The following is a 14,883-nucleotide window of genomic DNA, read 5'->3' as shown; positions in this document are numbered from 1 at the left end:
TGTTTCTTAAGCCCTAACTGTTCGCTTTTTTGTGTAAATCTTGGTTCTTGCTTCTAATTACTATATCGAAACCAAGATATAAAGCTGGGCATGAAGGCACACACCTTAATCCCAGCACTGCCATGGAAGTGCTATCTACACAGTAAACTCCACACGAGCCAGTGTTACTTAGTGAGATGCTCTGTAACTCACTTGGCTTAGTTGAGCTAAGAATCAAAGGCTGAAAAACATACAATGAAATGCATTTAAGATTAGGTGTTCCTTGGGCCTTGGATGTGGGCCTGACGGAACATCCAAGGCAGGAGTGAAAGGTCAAGGCCAGGCTGGGATGCAGAGTGAGGGGGAGGCCATCTTGGAAATTTAGTGAGGCCCTATCTCAAAATAAAAAGAAGAGAGAGGGCTAGGATGTACTGAGTGCCAAAGTGCTTCTCTGGCATGTACTTTCCATGTCACCAAGACAAACATGTGAACCCAACACTAAACAGGTTCAGTCTAGAAGCCTTGCTCTATCTGTCTTTAAACGAATTGTCTGTTGCATGTTTTGTTTTGTTTTTAATCCATGTCAAACCATCTCTACTGGTGTATGTAGGAGGTATACCTGGTCTAAAAGGCAAATTACAGAAAAACCATTCTTAAAAACCCAAGAATGCACCAAGAGCGCCAAGGACAAAAGCCTAACACCACTGACCCTACTGAGTCCCTCCAACCACCCGGCCCCCACAAGAAACAGGACACGTTTAATCGAACTCACTTGCATTCTCCACCAAAACTTTGGGCATACGCTGTCGGTTCATGAGGAGTGGGAAGGGGTCTCTCCCGTTGTTCCGTTCGTGGACCTCTCTGATCTCCACGGTGTCATCCATGAGGTAGTAATGAATGATGTAGTGACGACATTCCCCGAACAAGCTATCCGTGTCGTCCCAGATGGCATAGAATCGAAGGACCTTTGAGGAGTCCAAAGTGGAGACTTAAGAGTCTAAAGTAGCCCATGCCATCTTGGGCACAATCTCAGTGGAGGGTCCCAAGGTCCCCAGAGGACTCTCTATGCTTCAGGCACCCTAGCACACCTAGGAACCTGAGATCACTAGTGAGTGAAACACAACATCAGTTCCAAAAAACCCAGAGGGTCTTGTGCTAACAGTAAAAGGGTCAAATGACAAAGGCAGGCTCTAGCACACCCAGAATCTTGGGATCACTGAGACCAGTCTATGCAGGAGAGCACATGGATGGCAGAAGCAACAGAGCTTCTTGGACATGGTCCCTTTGGGCCTTCATCCTCAGCCAGGAGACAGAGCTGAGACCCAGACCCCTGGACAACTTCCCTTCCAGAGGAGAGTCAGCCCCCATGGAGAGCTCTGACCCCAGGAATCAGGAGGTGGATCTGAGCTCCAGACTTCTGTGCACCTTCCCTGCAAGAGGAGAGCTTGTCTGCAGAGAGTGCTCTGACCACTGGGACTCAGGAGAGTTGGTCTCCCAGGAGTGTTGACAGGGGCTAAAATATCACAGGAGGAACAAGCTCCAGCCAGTGACAGCTAGAACACCTAACACCAAAGATTACCAGATGGTGAAAGGCAAACATAAGAATCTTACTAATTGAAACCAAGACCACTGGGCATCATCAGAACCCAGTATGCCAACCACAGCGAGTTCTGGATACCCAAACACACACGAAATGCAAGATTCAGATTTAAAATCATATCTCATGATGCTGGTAAAGGATTTTAGGAAGGGCATTAATAACTCACTTAAAGAAATACAGGAGAACATTGATAAGCACGTAGAAGTCCTTAAAGAGGAAGCACAAAAATCCGTCAAGAAATTACAGGAAAACACTGCTAAACAGGTAAAAGTCCTTAAAGAGGAAACACAAAAATTCCTGAAAGAATTACAGGAAAACACAACCAAACAGGTGATGGAATTGAACAAAACCATCCAAGATCTAAAAATGGAAGTATAAACAATAAAGAAAACCCAAAGGGAGACAACTCTGGAGATAGAACCCTAGGAAAGAAATCAGGAACCATAGATGTGAGCATCAGCAACAGAATAAAAGAGATGGAAGAGAGAATCTCAGGTGCAGAAGATTCCATAGAGAACATGGACAAAACAATCAAAAAAATGCAAAATGCAAAAAAAAAAAATCCTAACCCAAAAAAATCCAGGAAATCCAGAACACAATGAGAAGACCAAACCTAAGGATAATAGGTATAGATGAGAATGAAGATTTTCAACTTAAAGGGTCAGTAAATATCTTCAACAAAATTATAGAAGAAAACTTCCCTAACCTAAAGAAAGAGATGCCCATGAATGTACAAGAAGACTACAGAACTCCAAATAGACTGGACCAGAAAAGAAATTCCTCCCGACACATAAAAATCAGAACAACAAATGCACTAAATAAAGATAGAATATTAAAAGCAGTAAGGGAAAAAGGTCAAGTAACATATAAAGGCAGACCTATTAGAATTACACCAGACTTCTCACCAGAGACTATGAAAGCCAGAAGATCCTGGACAGATATTATACAGACCCTAAGAGAACACAAATGCCAGCCCAGGCTACTATACCCAGCAAAACTCTCAATTACCATAGATGGAGAAAAAAAAGTATTCCATGACAAAACCAAATTCACACAGTATCTCTCCATGAATCCAGCCCTTCAAAGAATAATAAAGGGAAAATACCAACACAAGGACAGAAATTATGCCCTAGAAAAAGCAAGAAAGTAATCCTACAAAAAACCTAAACGAAGACAGCCACAAGAAAAGAATCCCAACTCTAACAACAAAAATAACAGGAAGCAACAATTACTTTTCCTTAATATCCCTCAATATCAATGGACTCAATTCCCCAATAAAAAGACATAGACTAACAGACTGGCTATATAAACAAGACCCAACTTTTTGCTGTTTGCAAGTAACCCAACTCAGGGAAAAAGACAGACACTACTTCAGGGTAAAAGGCTAGAAAACAATTTTCCAAGCAAATGGTCTGAAGTAACAAGCTGAAGTAGCCATTCTAATATCAAATAAAATTGACTTCCAACTCAAAGTTATCAAAAAAGACAAGGAGGGGCACTTCATACTCATCAAAGGTAAAATCTTCCAAGATAAACTCTCAGTTCTGAATATCTATGCTCCAAATGGAAGGGCAGACACATCCACATTCATTAAAGAAACTTTAGTAAAATTCAAAGCACATATTGCACTTCACACAATAATAGTGGGAGACTTCAACACCCCACTCTCATCAATGGACAGATCCTGGAAACAGAAACTAAACAGAGACACATTGACACTAACAGAAGTTATGAAAGAAATGGATTTAACAGATAACTACAGAACATTTTATCCTAAAACAAGAGGATATACCTTCTCACCACCTCATGGCACCTTCTCCAAAATCGACCATATAATTGGTCACAAAACAGGCCTTAACAGATACAAAAATATTGAAATTATCCCATGCATCCTATCAGATCACCATGGACTAAGGCTGATCTGCAATAACAGCAAAAATAATAGAAAGCCAACATTCATGTGGAAGCTGAAGAACACTCTACTCAATGATACCTTGGTAAAGGAAGAAATAAACAGAGAAATTAAAGACTTTTTAGAGTTTAATGAAAATGAAGCCACAACATACCCAAACTTATGGGACACAATGAAAGCATTTCTAAGAGGAAAACTCATATCTCTGAGTGCCTCCAAAGAGAAAATAGAGAGAGCATACACTAGCAGCTTGACAGCACACCTAAAAACTCTAGAAGAAAAGGAAGCAAATTCACCCAACAGGAATAGATGGTAGGAAATAATCAAACTCAGGGCTGAAATCAACCAAGTGGAAACAAAAAGAACTCTTCAAAGAATCAACCAAACCAGGAGCTGGTTCTTTGAGAAAATCAACAAGACAGATAAACCCTTAGCCAGACTCACTAGAGGGCACAGGGACAGTATCCTAATTAACAAAATCAGAAATGAAAGGGAGACATAACAACAGAACCTGAGGAAATCCAAAACATCATCAGATCGTACTACAAAAGGCTATACTCAGCGAAACTGGAAAACCTGGATGAAATGGACAAATTTCTAGACAGGTACCAGGTACCAAAGTTAAATCAGGGTCAGATTAATGACCAAAACAGTCCCATATCCTGTAAAGAAATAGAAGTAGTCATTAATAGTCTCCCAATCAAAAAAAAAAAAAAAAGGCCATGACCAGATGGATTTAGTGCAGAGTTCTATCAGACCTTCAAAGAAGACCTAATCCCAATTCTCCTCAAACTATTCCACAAAATAGAAACAGAAGATTCTCTACCCAATTCATTCTATGAAGCCACAATTACTCTGATAACTAAACCACATAAAGACCTAATAAAGATAGAGAACTCCAGACCAATTTCCCTTATGAATATCGATGCAAAAATCCTCAATAAAATTCTTGCTAACTGAATCCAAGAACACAACAAAACTATCATCCATCTTGACCAAGTAGGTTTCATCCCAGGGATGCGGGGGGTGGGGGGATGGTTTAATATACAGAAATCCATCAACGTAATCCACCTTATAAACAAACTCAAAGACAAAAACCATATGATCATCTTGTTAGATGCTGAGAAAGCATTTGACAAAATCCAACATCCATTTATGATAAAAATCTTGGAAAGACAGGAATTCAAGGCCCATATCTAAACATAATAAAAGCAATATACAGCAAACCAGTAGCCAACATCAAAGTAAATGGAGAGAAGCTGGAAGCAATCCCACTAAAATCAGGGACTAGACAAAGCTGCCCACTTTCTCCCTACCTCTTCAATATAGTACTTGAAGTCCTAGCCAGAGCAATTAGACAACAAAAGGAAGTCAAGGGGATACAAATTGGAAAGGAAGAAGTCAAAATATCACTATTTGCAGATGACATGATAGTATATATAAGTGACCCTAAAAAGTCCACCAGAGAACTCCTAAACCTGATAAACAGCTTCGGTAAAGTAGCTAGATATAAAATTAACTCAAACAAATCAATGGCCTTTCTCTACACAAAGGATAAACAGGCTGAGAAAGAAATTAGGGAAACAACACCTTTCACAATAGTCACAAATAATATAAAATACCTTGGTGTGACTCTAACTAAGGAAGTGAAAGATCTGTATGATAAGAACTTCAAGTCTCTGAAGAAAGAAATCAAAGATCTCAGAAGATGGAAAAATCTCCCATGCTCATGGACTGGCAGGATCAATATAGTAAAAATGGCTATCTTGCCAAAAGCAATCTACAGATTCAATGCAATCCACATCAAAATTCCAACTCAATTCTTCAACGAATTAGAAGGTGAGTTCAGATCAAGGCTGGGATACATAGCAAACTTGAGGCCTGTCTGGGCTATTTAGTGAGACTTTGTCTAAAAAAAAAATAACTAAGTTATTTGTTTGTTTAAGATTAGGGTGTGGTGTATACCTTTAGTCCTACAATCCTGGAGGCAGAGCATCTATGAATTTGGAGCAGCCATACCCCTACCCCATATCGAGCTCTGTGCTAGCCAGAGCTACATAGTGAGACCCTTTCTCAACAACATCAGCAAACTAGACAATAATAACAATAAAAACACAATCAACAAACCAAACAAACAAACAAACAAACAAAATACCCAGCAAAATCCATAATGCTAAATCCATGCTAACACAGGGTAGAACTTCTGAAATAAAAAAGTTAAACTTTCAGTAAGTTAGGACAAAATCTTCAGAGTAATCACTGTTATTAATTCTCTTTCCCTTTCTGGGTAGAAGAAGATTCAGCACTGCTTCTGTACTGCAGCAGAGCCTGGAAAGCTGGGCCGGAGTCAGAAAGTGCTCAGAGCCTTCTGAACTCTATCAGGAATGCAGTAGTCAGCGGGGATGCATTGAGATGGAGGTCCTGGAGAACCGAGGAAGATAACTACTTTAATTAACCGCTTTATTTTCTTTTAATAACTATGTAGTATCAGAATAAATATATAACAGCGTTAAACTTTCCCCCAAATGCATGTAAGCCTACCCAGAATCTTCTATGAGATTAAGTTATCAGGCAGTAGTGTGCAAGCTAGTTTTTATGTCAACTTAACACAAACTAGAGTCATCAGACATCGAAGAGCCTCAGTGGAGAAAATGCCTCCATAAGACCAGACTGTAGGGCAAGCCTGTTAGGTATTTCTTAATTAGTGATTGATAGGGGAGGGCCCAGCCCATTGTGGGTGGTGCCACTCCTGGGCTGGTGGTCCTGGATTCTTTAAGAAAACAGGTTGAGCAAGCCATGAAGAACAAGCCAGTGTGCAGCACCCTCCATGGTCTTGGCATCAGTTCCTGCCCCTAGGTTTCAGCCTTGCTTGAGTTCCTGTCCTGACTTCCTCCAGTGATGAACTGTGACATGGAAGAAAAGGAAAATAAACCCTGTCTTCCTCAAGTTGCTTCTGGCCATGATGTTTCATCACGACAACAGTAACCCTGACTATGATAGAGGAAAAGGAGTGAGGAATTTGAAATGGAGGGATGTAGACGCATGAGGCTCAGGAATTGCTTTACCATGAGAGGACATAGACGGAGTCACGTGACAGTGCCGCAGAGGCCTTTATATCTCTAATAATAAAACTGAGGGCCTGTCAGATGGCCCAGGCCTACCAGGTGACAACCTGAGCTCAGTGCCCAGGACACACAGGGCAGAATGAGAGAGCCAGTGCCCAGAAGTTGTCCTCCGACCTTCTCCAGTAGGCAGTGCATGCATGGCATGCATTAAACATCCAAAAATCAATAAAATGTAATAAAATGTTTAATGTATTTAAAAGTTAGAAATCTAGGCCCTGGCATGCTTTTAGCCCTACACAGAACCACTGTGTGACGATGGTTAAATTATATGCAGGCTATCCAGGCAGCTTACCCATAAACATACGTCCACATTTGAACAGGAGTAAGCCTACTTGATTAGGTGGCTTACCTGTTTGTCAAAGGTGAGAAACTGTTTCAGTTGGTCAAAGTCTGACGGGGTGACATATTTGCGCACAGGTTCTTTCCGGAGTTGAGTGTAAGGATCCAGGGGTATCTTCTCTGATGGATTTAATTCAATGCCTTGGCTTTCCAAAAAGTCCTAACATTTCACAATTAATGTCAACACCTTTCTGAAGGTTTTAAAAGTCATAAATCATGCTCTGAAAATAAGTGTGATATGATGATACTAACGAGTTGTTGACAGACTGGGCATGTATTAGAGATACTATCTCCAGTGACCCAACTCTACAATGCAGATGATAGCTGATAACTGTCTGAGGTATTTATTCATTATATATACACACACTTTCATATATATATATATATATATATATATATATATATATATATATATATATATATATGTATATATTTATATATACACATATAGACATACATATATACGCACACTTATATAGTAGGAAGGCATCATGCTAAGAGAACTAGATATCTTAAATATACACAATTCTGGCACTGTTTTAAGACAAGCATCTACAATCTAAAATTTCACAAAAACATGTTCCACTTTAGCTCTGAAGGCAAGGTAAGGCAAGTTAAGATGGAATAATGTTCCTAAACTTTCTAACTCACTTAAAAATAAGTGTGTAATTACTTCTTTAAAAGCTAGGACAAATTTAGCATTGATTCCCTAATGTTTATACTCTGTACTGAAGAGAGGCACATGTGTGCACGTTAACACAAACACTAACCTGCTTAGTAACTCACACACACAATCAGCAGTGTCCTTCCCTATACACTAGTGAATGGAGCAGTTAATTGTATCCCACCAGCTAGAATGTGCTGCCAGGTCAGGCCCACGGAGAATGCACTCTACCTGAGTGAATCGGTCACAGTCAACAATTCGGAAGGTTTTGCCGTACACTGTAAGGTTGATTCCACGGTTGAGGTCCTTCCAGTGGTAGTGGTCTCCCATATCATTCTTGGTGAACCGCTGGCGTTTGATTAGCTTGCCTTGTGGGATCCCAGAGTTCTCCACTACGGGCTCGATGACAGACATGCTGTCATCTTCTAGGTAGTAGTAAATGTTCACGTGGCGGATTCGGTAATGCTCCTCCATTGATATGGGAACATCTTCTTGGAAGTAGGCACTAAATTTCAGCACCTGTAAAACCCAAGAGAAGATTTCTCATTGTTATCTGGGGGGACAGCAGCTATTGCCCTTAAAATAGCACAATCCAGGAAGAGTGGAACTAGTGTCCTGCCATAAACTCATTGGACAGCATCTTTAAAAACCTGCCCTCACAGTGTTCAGAAGCATTTGTGTTCTACAGAGACCAAAGCTTAGACTTCTGAGGATCATTCACCCAATGTGAAGTCAGAATAGCTTACTAAGGACATATTTAAAATATTAAACCATGTTATAAAAGCACATATTGCCATGCTGTGGAATTACCTTGTATTTTGGTGCTTTATTTAGTATTTATGTTCAGAGAGACCAAGCATTAGAAGGATGCTGTAGGTAGGCAAAAGAGTTTACCCAAACCTCTATTTAAGTAAGGGGGGGGAGCACGGAAGAAAATTAAGACCCTTAAGTTAACACACGTATGTTTCTTAATCAGAGAGAATATAAAGGTAAAGATTTTTAAAAGTAGAAAATCAAACAAAAATAAATGTCTACTGCTTAGAAAAACTATGAATATAAAGGAAGGAAGTCCTTAAAATTCCAGCAATTTTGGAAAGAAATGAGATGGAAGACATTATTTTAAAAATCCAAGAAGAAAGATGAAAGGTGGGATATTTAAAGGGAAATAACTGAGGAGAAGGAAAATTTTAAAGTTTGGCTCAAATGCAAAGAATTCAAAATGTGAACTCTACTGCGGAAACTCACAGGAAACAGGGTGTGTTTGAACCAGAGGCATGTAACCATACAAACCGTTAAAGCAGAAGCCATCAGCTAGTCCAACACCGCTACTTTTACAATGGAAGAAAGTTAGCATCCACACTGGCAAACTAACTCTTCTGGGGCCATATATGGGCCAGAGCTGGAACCGAAACTCTACTGGCCTCTCCTTCTCTGCACACATTTCACTGCTTCTTAGCTGGGGCTGAGGTGGAAGAGGAACCCGAATGGAAAAAGTGGCCAAAACTTATTAAATTTAAGGTATGATAAAGTTTTAGATAAACCTGAACGTGTGCGGGGGGTGGGGGGTGGGGGGTGATTCTAGGCAATGGTGACAGAACATGGAAGAAGGAAACAGCATGGGAGCGATAGGCAGAATATAGAGGCAAAGGGAGCGCCAGCTCTTCTCAAGAATGGATCTTCAATCACCAGCGACCACAGTGGAACAGTAGAAGGAGCCTGATGGATGGATGGTGAGGTGTTTGTGTGTGTGTGTGGTGTGTGTGTGTGTGTGTGTGTGTGTGTGTGTGTGTGTGTGTGTGTGTGTGTGTTTAGGGATGGCGTGGGTCAGGGGGAGTGGAAACCGGATGATGTACTGAGGAAAATTCAGTGCTAGGAATACCGTGCTGACCCCGTAGAAAAACGGACATGGCTTTAAAAGAAGGTGGCTTTAACAATGTGCACCGGGAGGTGAAATTTGAGCTGATGTTGATTTAAGATGCTAGGCTGGATTAGGGGAAGGAAGTTGGTATTGAAGGATAGACAAGGGTGACCCCAGCATTTTGGCCCATGAGACGGGAAAACTGGAGCTCTTAACCAACTGACAAGAATGGACATGAGGGCATGTCGGAGGAGCGCATTTGGAAGGAAGAGGCGTGACTAGATAACATCTGACGTGCTCAGTTTGAGCTGTGTATTAGGAAGGTAGCAATAGAGGCAGTAACATAGCCATGTGTTTGGGAGACACCTTCATAGGCACCATAGGAAACAGTGAGCTCAGAGATAAGGACCAAGACTGAAACTGGAGCCACAGCCACACTCCTGAGGCATTCCCTTTCTAACACAGAGAGCGATTAGAGATTAACACTAATCTCCTATCTTTGCACATCTACAAATGAACTGTTATTATAAGACAAATCTATAAAGTTTTAGAAAGGCTAAACAAGGTACACACCATGGATCTTACATTACCTTATTTTATAGTCACTTTATTATACTCGGACTCTTATTTTAAGCTTTCTTGTGTGTGTGTGTGTGTGTGTGTGTGTGTGTGTGTGTGTGTGTGTAAGACAGACAGACAGTCAGACAGACAGACACAGAGAGACAGAAAGACAGAGAAGATAGAGAGGTCCCTGTGGAGGCCAGAAGAGGGTATCAGATTCCTTGGAATTGTAGTTTAAAGAGGTTGTGAGCAACCTGCCATGGGTCCTGGGAACCAGACTCAGATCTTCTAGAACAGCAAGCGCTCTTTCACGACTGAGCACTCTCTCCAGCCCCATGTTCAGATTCTGTAGGGAAACTGGTACCTTACAATGTATTTAATATTTCTCTAAGAAACTGACTGATTCACTCTGGCATTATTCTCAAGTTCACTGACAAGAACTATATTCAGTAAAATCTCTAGGTATTAAAACACTGCTGCAGAACTTGTTCTTGTCTATGTATTGAACTTGGATAGTTAAGTACATTTCAGTTTGTCTATAAAAAAAATCACTTGGGTTTCCTCTAACCTTTATAGAGCACATAGGAGATTCTAACTACCAGATAAAGTGTTACAAGCTGATTGCCTCAGCACTCAGGAGGCAGAGGCAGCAGGGTTACAAGTTCAAGGCTGGCCTGGGCTACACAGTGAAACCCTGTAATAAAAGTACAACCCCTCTATTATATAAAGCAGTTATTTGTTTGGCAGTTGATTGGTTTTTGTTTGGCTGAGGTTTTTTTCTGTTTGTTTTTTGTTTTTTTGGTTTTTGTATTTTTATGTTGTTATTGTTTGTTTGTTCTTTATGTTCATAACTAATAACTGTGGAAGCCAGAAGAGGTTGTCAGAGACCCTGGAAGCAGAGTTACAGGCAGCTGAGCTGTGAGCCACCATTTGGGTGCTGGGTTGAACCTGCATCCTCTGGAAGAGTGACCAGTGCTCCTAACCACTGAACTCTCTCTCCAGCACACTAACTGCTAATTTTCAGTCAATTGCCCCTTCTCTTGCTAAGAATAAAGAGCTCTGCCAGGCAGTGGTGCCGCACGCCTTTAATCCCAGCACTTGGGAGGCAGAGGCAGGCAGATTTCTGAGTTCGAGGCCAGCCAGGACAGCCAGAGCTATACAGAGAAACCCTGTCTGGAGAAAGAGAGAAAGAGAAAGAGAAAGAGAAAGAGAGAGAGAGAGAGAGAGAGAGAGAGAGAGAGAGAGAGAGAGAGAGAGAGAGAGAGAGAGACCTCTAAGCCTCTATGAGGAAGCAATCGGAATCAGTGCTAACACAAAATGTATTAATATAGTGTCACCTGTCCTGTGTAGGATGAGGTCATGATAACATGGAGAAAGGAAGGAAAAATAACATTTATATACTCTGATTAAAGATGTATCTTTTCACTGAATTCTATAGTCAATGGTCTTGGCTTGTGTTCTAACCTTCTAAGTTTCTAGAGATCACATTGCTTGTCTGAACTTTGAAAAACGACAATGGCAAAAAATGGAAGAGAAATTCTTGGCTTGTCATCTCATTGAATATGGAGGAGAAGAGACAAGCATAGAAGCTCAGAAGCCAAATGGATGGATGGATAGATAGATAGATAGATAGATAGATAGATAGATAGATAGATAGATAATTGAATGGATGGATGGATGGATGGATGGATGGATGGATGGATGGATGGATGGATGGACAAGTAAATAAATAAATGCAGAGGCTATGTGTGAAGAACAGCTCACCCAAGTGAGGACATTCCACTGTCAGAAGCTGCCCATGGCTAGGGTTTGAAGTTCAGTGGAGTCAGAGTTGAAAATAAATACTGACAGTTTGTCTGTCCTGAAAAGACTGAATCCACAAAGGTGGATGACATTCCTAAGAAGGGAGCTTCAAGAATCAGAACGGAACCCTCACATGCTTCCACCAAGGAGGCAGGGAGACCAGAGAAAGAGGGACCAGACAGACGGGAGTGGGAAACCAGGAGGGAGAACAGTCATGTGCGAGACCAGAGGCAATGGAGAAGTAATGGAATCAAAGACCTGGAACAGGCCCGAGAGAACAGTGGCGGCGAACGCCTGTCCAAACTCGCAAACGCATCGCTGCTGTCCCCAGAGAAGCAGTTTGGGGCTCAAGGATGAGATAAAATTCTCTTCCTAAAGGAGTCGGAGGTAGGAGGGGTTTTGTTCTTGTTATTTTGTGACATGTGAACTTTACTGGAGAAAAATAGTCACTAGAGTGTTTAAAATTTAAATAGGACCAATAAGGAAAGGGTGGGCGAATGAGTGAGTGAGTGAGTGAGTGAGTGAGTGAGTGAGTGAGTGAGTGAATGAAAACTTAAAAAAAAAAAAACCCTAACAGATGGAGATGTTTTCAGTCCATAGAGATTAAGGGCTCGCTGTTGTAGAGTAGGTGGGAAACAGAGCGAAGAACTTGAGACATCCCAAATGTGAGATTTAGAATTCAGGCAACTTTGAACTGTGTTTGGAAACTATTCCAGGAAAAGCCTGCTGCAAGACTCAGTTTAGGTGTCTGTGACTAAACGCTGAGGCATCTGAACAATTTTCTCGGAGAGGAATCCGGTGGTCTCCTGGTAACACGGGGCAAGTCTCAGATCTGAAGTCAAGGGGTGCCCTTAAAATCCCAGATGATACCTTTTTGTCAAAAGCCACATGCGCAGGAACAAACTCTGCAAGTGGGGCTTGCTTGAGTGGCCCGTAAGTTAAGATGGGTGCCTTATTGGCCAGTTCATCCAGCTCGGCCTGAGACAGCTGGTTGTAGTGGAGCCGGTCTCCACCTATCCCCATGGTGGGACGTCGGACAACTGCATAGCCGTTCCTGTAGTTGAGTGTCTGGCTTCGGTGGAATGCTGTTTTCTGAAGAAAAGGTGTATACCGTTAATGACCTCAGATAAGTCTTTAAGGAAAACAACTAACTTCCTAAACTACCATACCTTAAACTTCTGCTTTAAGAGTACATTTAAAAAATTATGTGGATGTGTGTGTGAGTGCAGATGCCCTCAGATCTCCTGGATGGTCAGGTGGCCATGAGCCACCCATTATGGGTGCTGGGAATTGAACTTGAGTTCTCTGCAAGAGCAGATCTTGCTTTTAAATGCTGAGCCACCTCTGCAGCTCCAAATGTTGGCTTCTTAGCATCACAAAACGTACATCAACATGTTTTGCTGCATGAAAAAGCTTTGTTTTTTAAACTGAAGCACTTGGGTCAGGAGCAAGGAGGGAAGTAGAAACCATCTAAGGTTAAAATAGAACAGCCCTGCTCTGTGATGTCCGATTCGCCTCTACCATACCACTTCATCTGTATTCTATTTTTATTTTTGCTAATTTTGTTTTTCTTCTCCGGAGATCATGAGTCATGACCTTTTCTGAAGTTCACCTGAAGCAACAACTCTTCTTATTATATTGACACTGATACATTCATATAAGCCTTTGAAAAGCAGCTTGCCGGCATATATGTGAACTCCCAGCAACCCTGTCCTTACACATTGATTTTTAAAATACATTCCCAAATTATGGGAAATAATAATATGCTTGAAGCTGACAAAGATATGTGCCATAATAGTGACAAAGATATGTGTGTGCCTATGATTCTTAAATGTTGAAAACAATCTAAACAGCACACATGAGGAAGAAAGGAAACAATGGAAATTTCACGTAGTGGATTGTTATGCCAGAATTGAAATGCTTCTAAATACCATGCAGCAGCCTGGTAAAGTATCTACATTTATTAAGAAAAAAAAAGCATCGTATAAAATTATATCAATACACTATAATTATAAGCATACAAACTGGAGTTGGTAAACATCTGAACTAAGTGTTTCTAGATTATGTTCCTTTTCTGCATGAATACGCATTTGTTTGTTATCAGAAATAGAAAAAAATAGATAAAGGAGGAAAGCAAAATTAAGGTTATAGCAATTCAGTGGGGGGTTATGTTCTTTGTGGGGTCACTCTCAAATTGTCCACATGCAATATGGTTAACATGTTATGCATACATGATTTACAAATAATCATAAACTTTATTTTTATTAAGAATAGAGAGAATAACTTGACTATCTCTCAGTTTCCTTGGAGTCTAGCCTATCCTTCCCTCCTCTCTTATGGTCTCTACTACCATAAAAGGTCTAGTGGTCTGGACTGAAGTATGTCCAAGACACTTCATCTTTCCATATAAATATTTAAAGTCTGGCACTCCTACCCACACTTGTAGAATCTCACAAATCAATTGAGCCTTTCCTCGAGGGTATCGACCAAGCACCTGAACTTCTGTTGTTGCTGGGCTTTGATGCGAGCTGCGCATTCCTGTACACACATGCACATATAATCCACACTTGCAGATACCAAATGTGTTAGCTGACGCTACACAGCATATGACAATGTCTACAAGTTTTAGATCATATAAAAATTTAAAAGTTCATTAAAACAGAAAATCTATGATGCTGGCCAGGCACCATATGCCAGACTTCTTTTAATCCAGTCCTTGAGAAATGGTGGCTAGAGATCATAGTGAGTCTGGGGATAGGCTAAGTTACACAGCAAATTTCAGGCTAGTCGGGTGAAAAGAGAGAGAAACCCTGTCTCAAACAAACAAACAAACAAACAAACAGGAATCACATTGAATGAGCTTGTAGCTTTAAAAGATGACCATCTTAATACAAGACTAGAAGAGAGTCTGAGAGTCTCACCACATTTTCAACTAAAATTGAAATCTGTGTCCCCTAGAAAACAAGTAGATGAAATAATTTGCCTTAAGAAATGGAAAGAGAAATGTAAGAGTCTGAATCATTAAACCGTATAAATACAAAT

The 14,883-nt window shown here is 40.8% G+C and overlaps 1 protein-coding gene and 1 long non-coding RNA gene across 3 annotated transcripts in view; one reads left to right on the top strand and one right to left on the bottom strand.

Annotated features, from left to right (window-relative positions):
- The window catches only part of Efhc1 (EF-hand domain (C-terminal) containing 1), a 39,289-nt gene that overhangs the window by 22,574 nt on the left and 1,832 nt on the right, over positions 1 to 14,883 (bottom strand). For both annotated transcript variants that reach the window (XR_003946579.1, NM_027974.1), the window contains exons 2-5: positions 12,712 to 12,933; positions 7,851 to 8,138; positions 6,966 to 7,115; positions 752 to 944 (exon numbers count right to left, since the gene is read on the bottom strand). Coding sequence is in view for 1 of the 2 variants with exons in the window: in NM_027974.1 (NP_082250.1) it covers positions 752 to 944; positions 6,966 to 7,115; positions 7,851 to 8,138; positions 12,712 to 12,933 (853 nt within the window). In the remaining variant the exon portion in view is untranslated. The remainder of the gene's footprint in view (positions 1 to 751; positions 945 to 6,965; positions 7,116 to 7,850; positions 8,139 to 12,711; positions 12,934 to 14,883) is intronic.
- Gm51618 overlaps positions 9,052 to 14,883 on the top strand; it is a 33,660-nt gene continuing 27,828 nt past the window's right edge. Inside the window, exon 1 of the long non-coding RNA XR_003947758.1 lies at positions 9,052 to 9,137. This is a non-coding gene — a long non-coding RNA (predicted gene, 51618). The remainder of the gene's footprint in view (positions 9,138 to 14,883) is intronic.

Source organism: Mus musculus, chromosome 1 (genome assembly GCF_000001635.26).
Source record: "Mus musculus strain C57BL/6J chromosome 1, GRCm38.p6 C57BL/6J".
NCBI lineage: Eukaryota > Metazoa > Chordata > Mammalia > Rodentia > Muridae > Mus > Mus musculus.
Note: the sequence above shows the minus strand (reverse complement) of the source record. Positions and strands in the feature narration are given on the sequence as shown.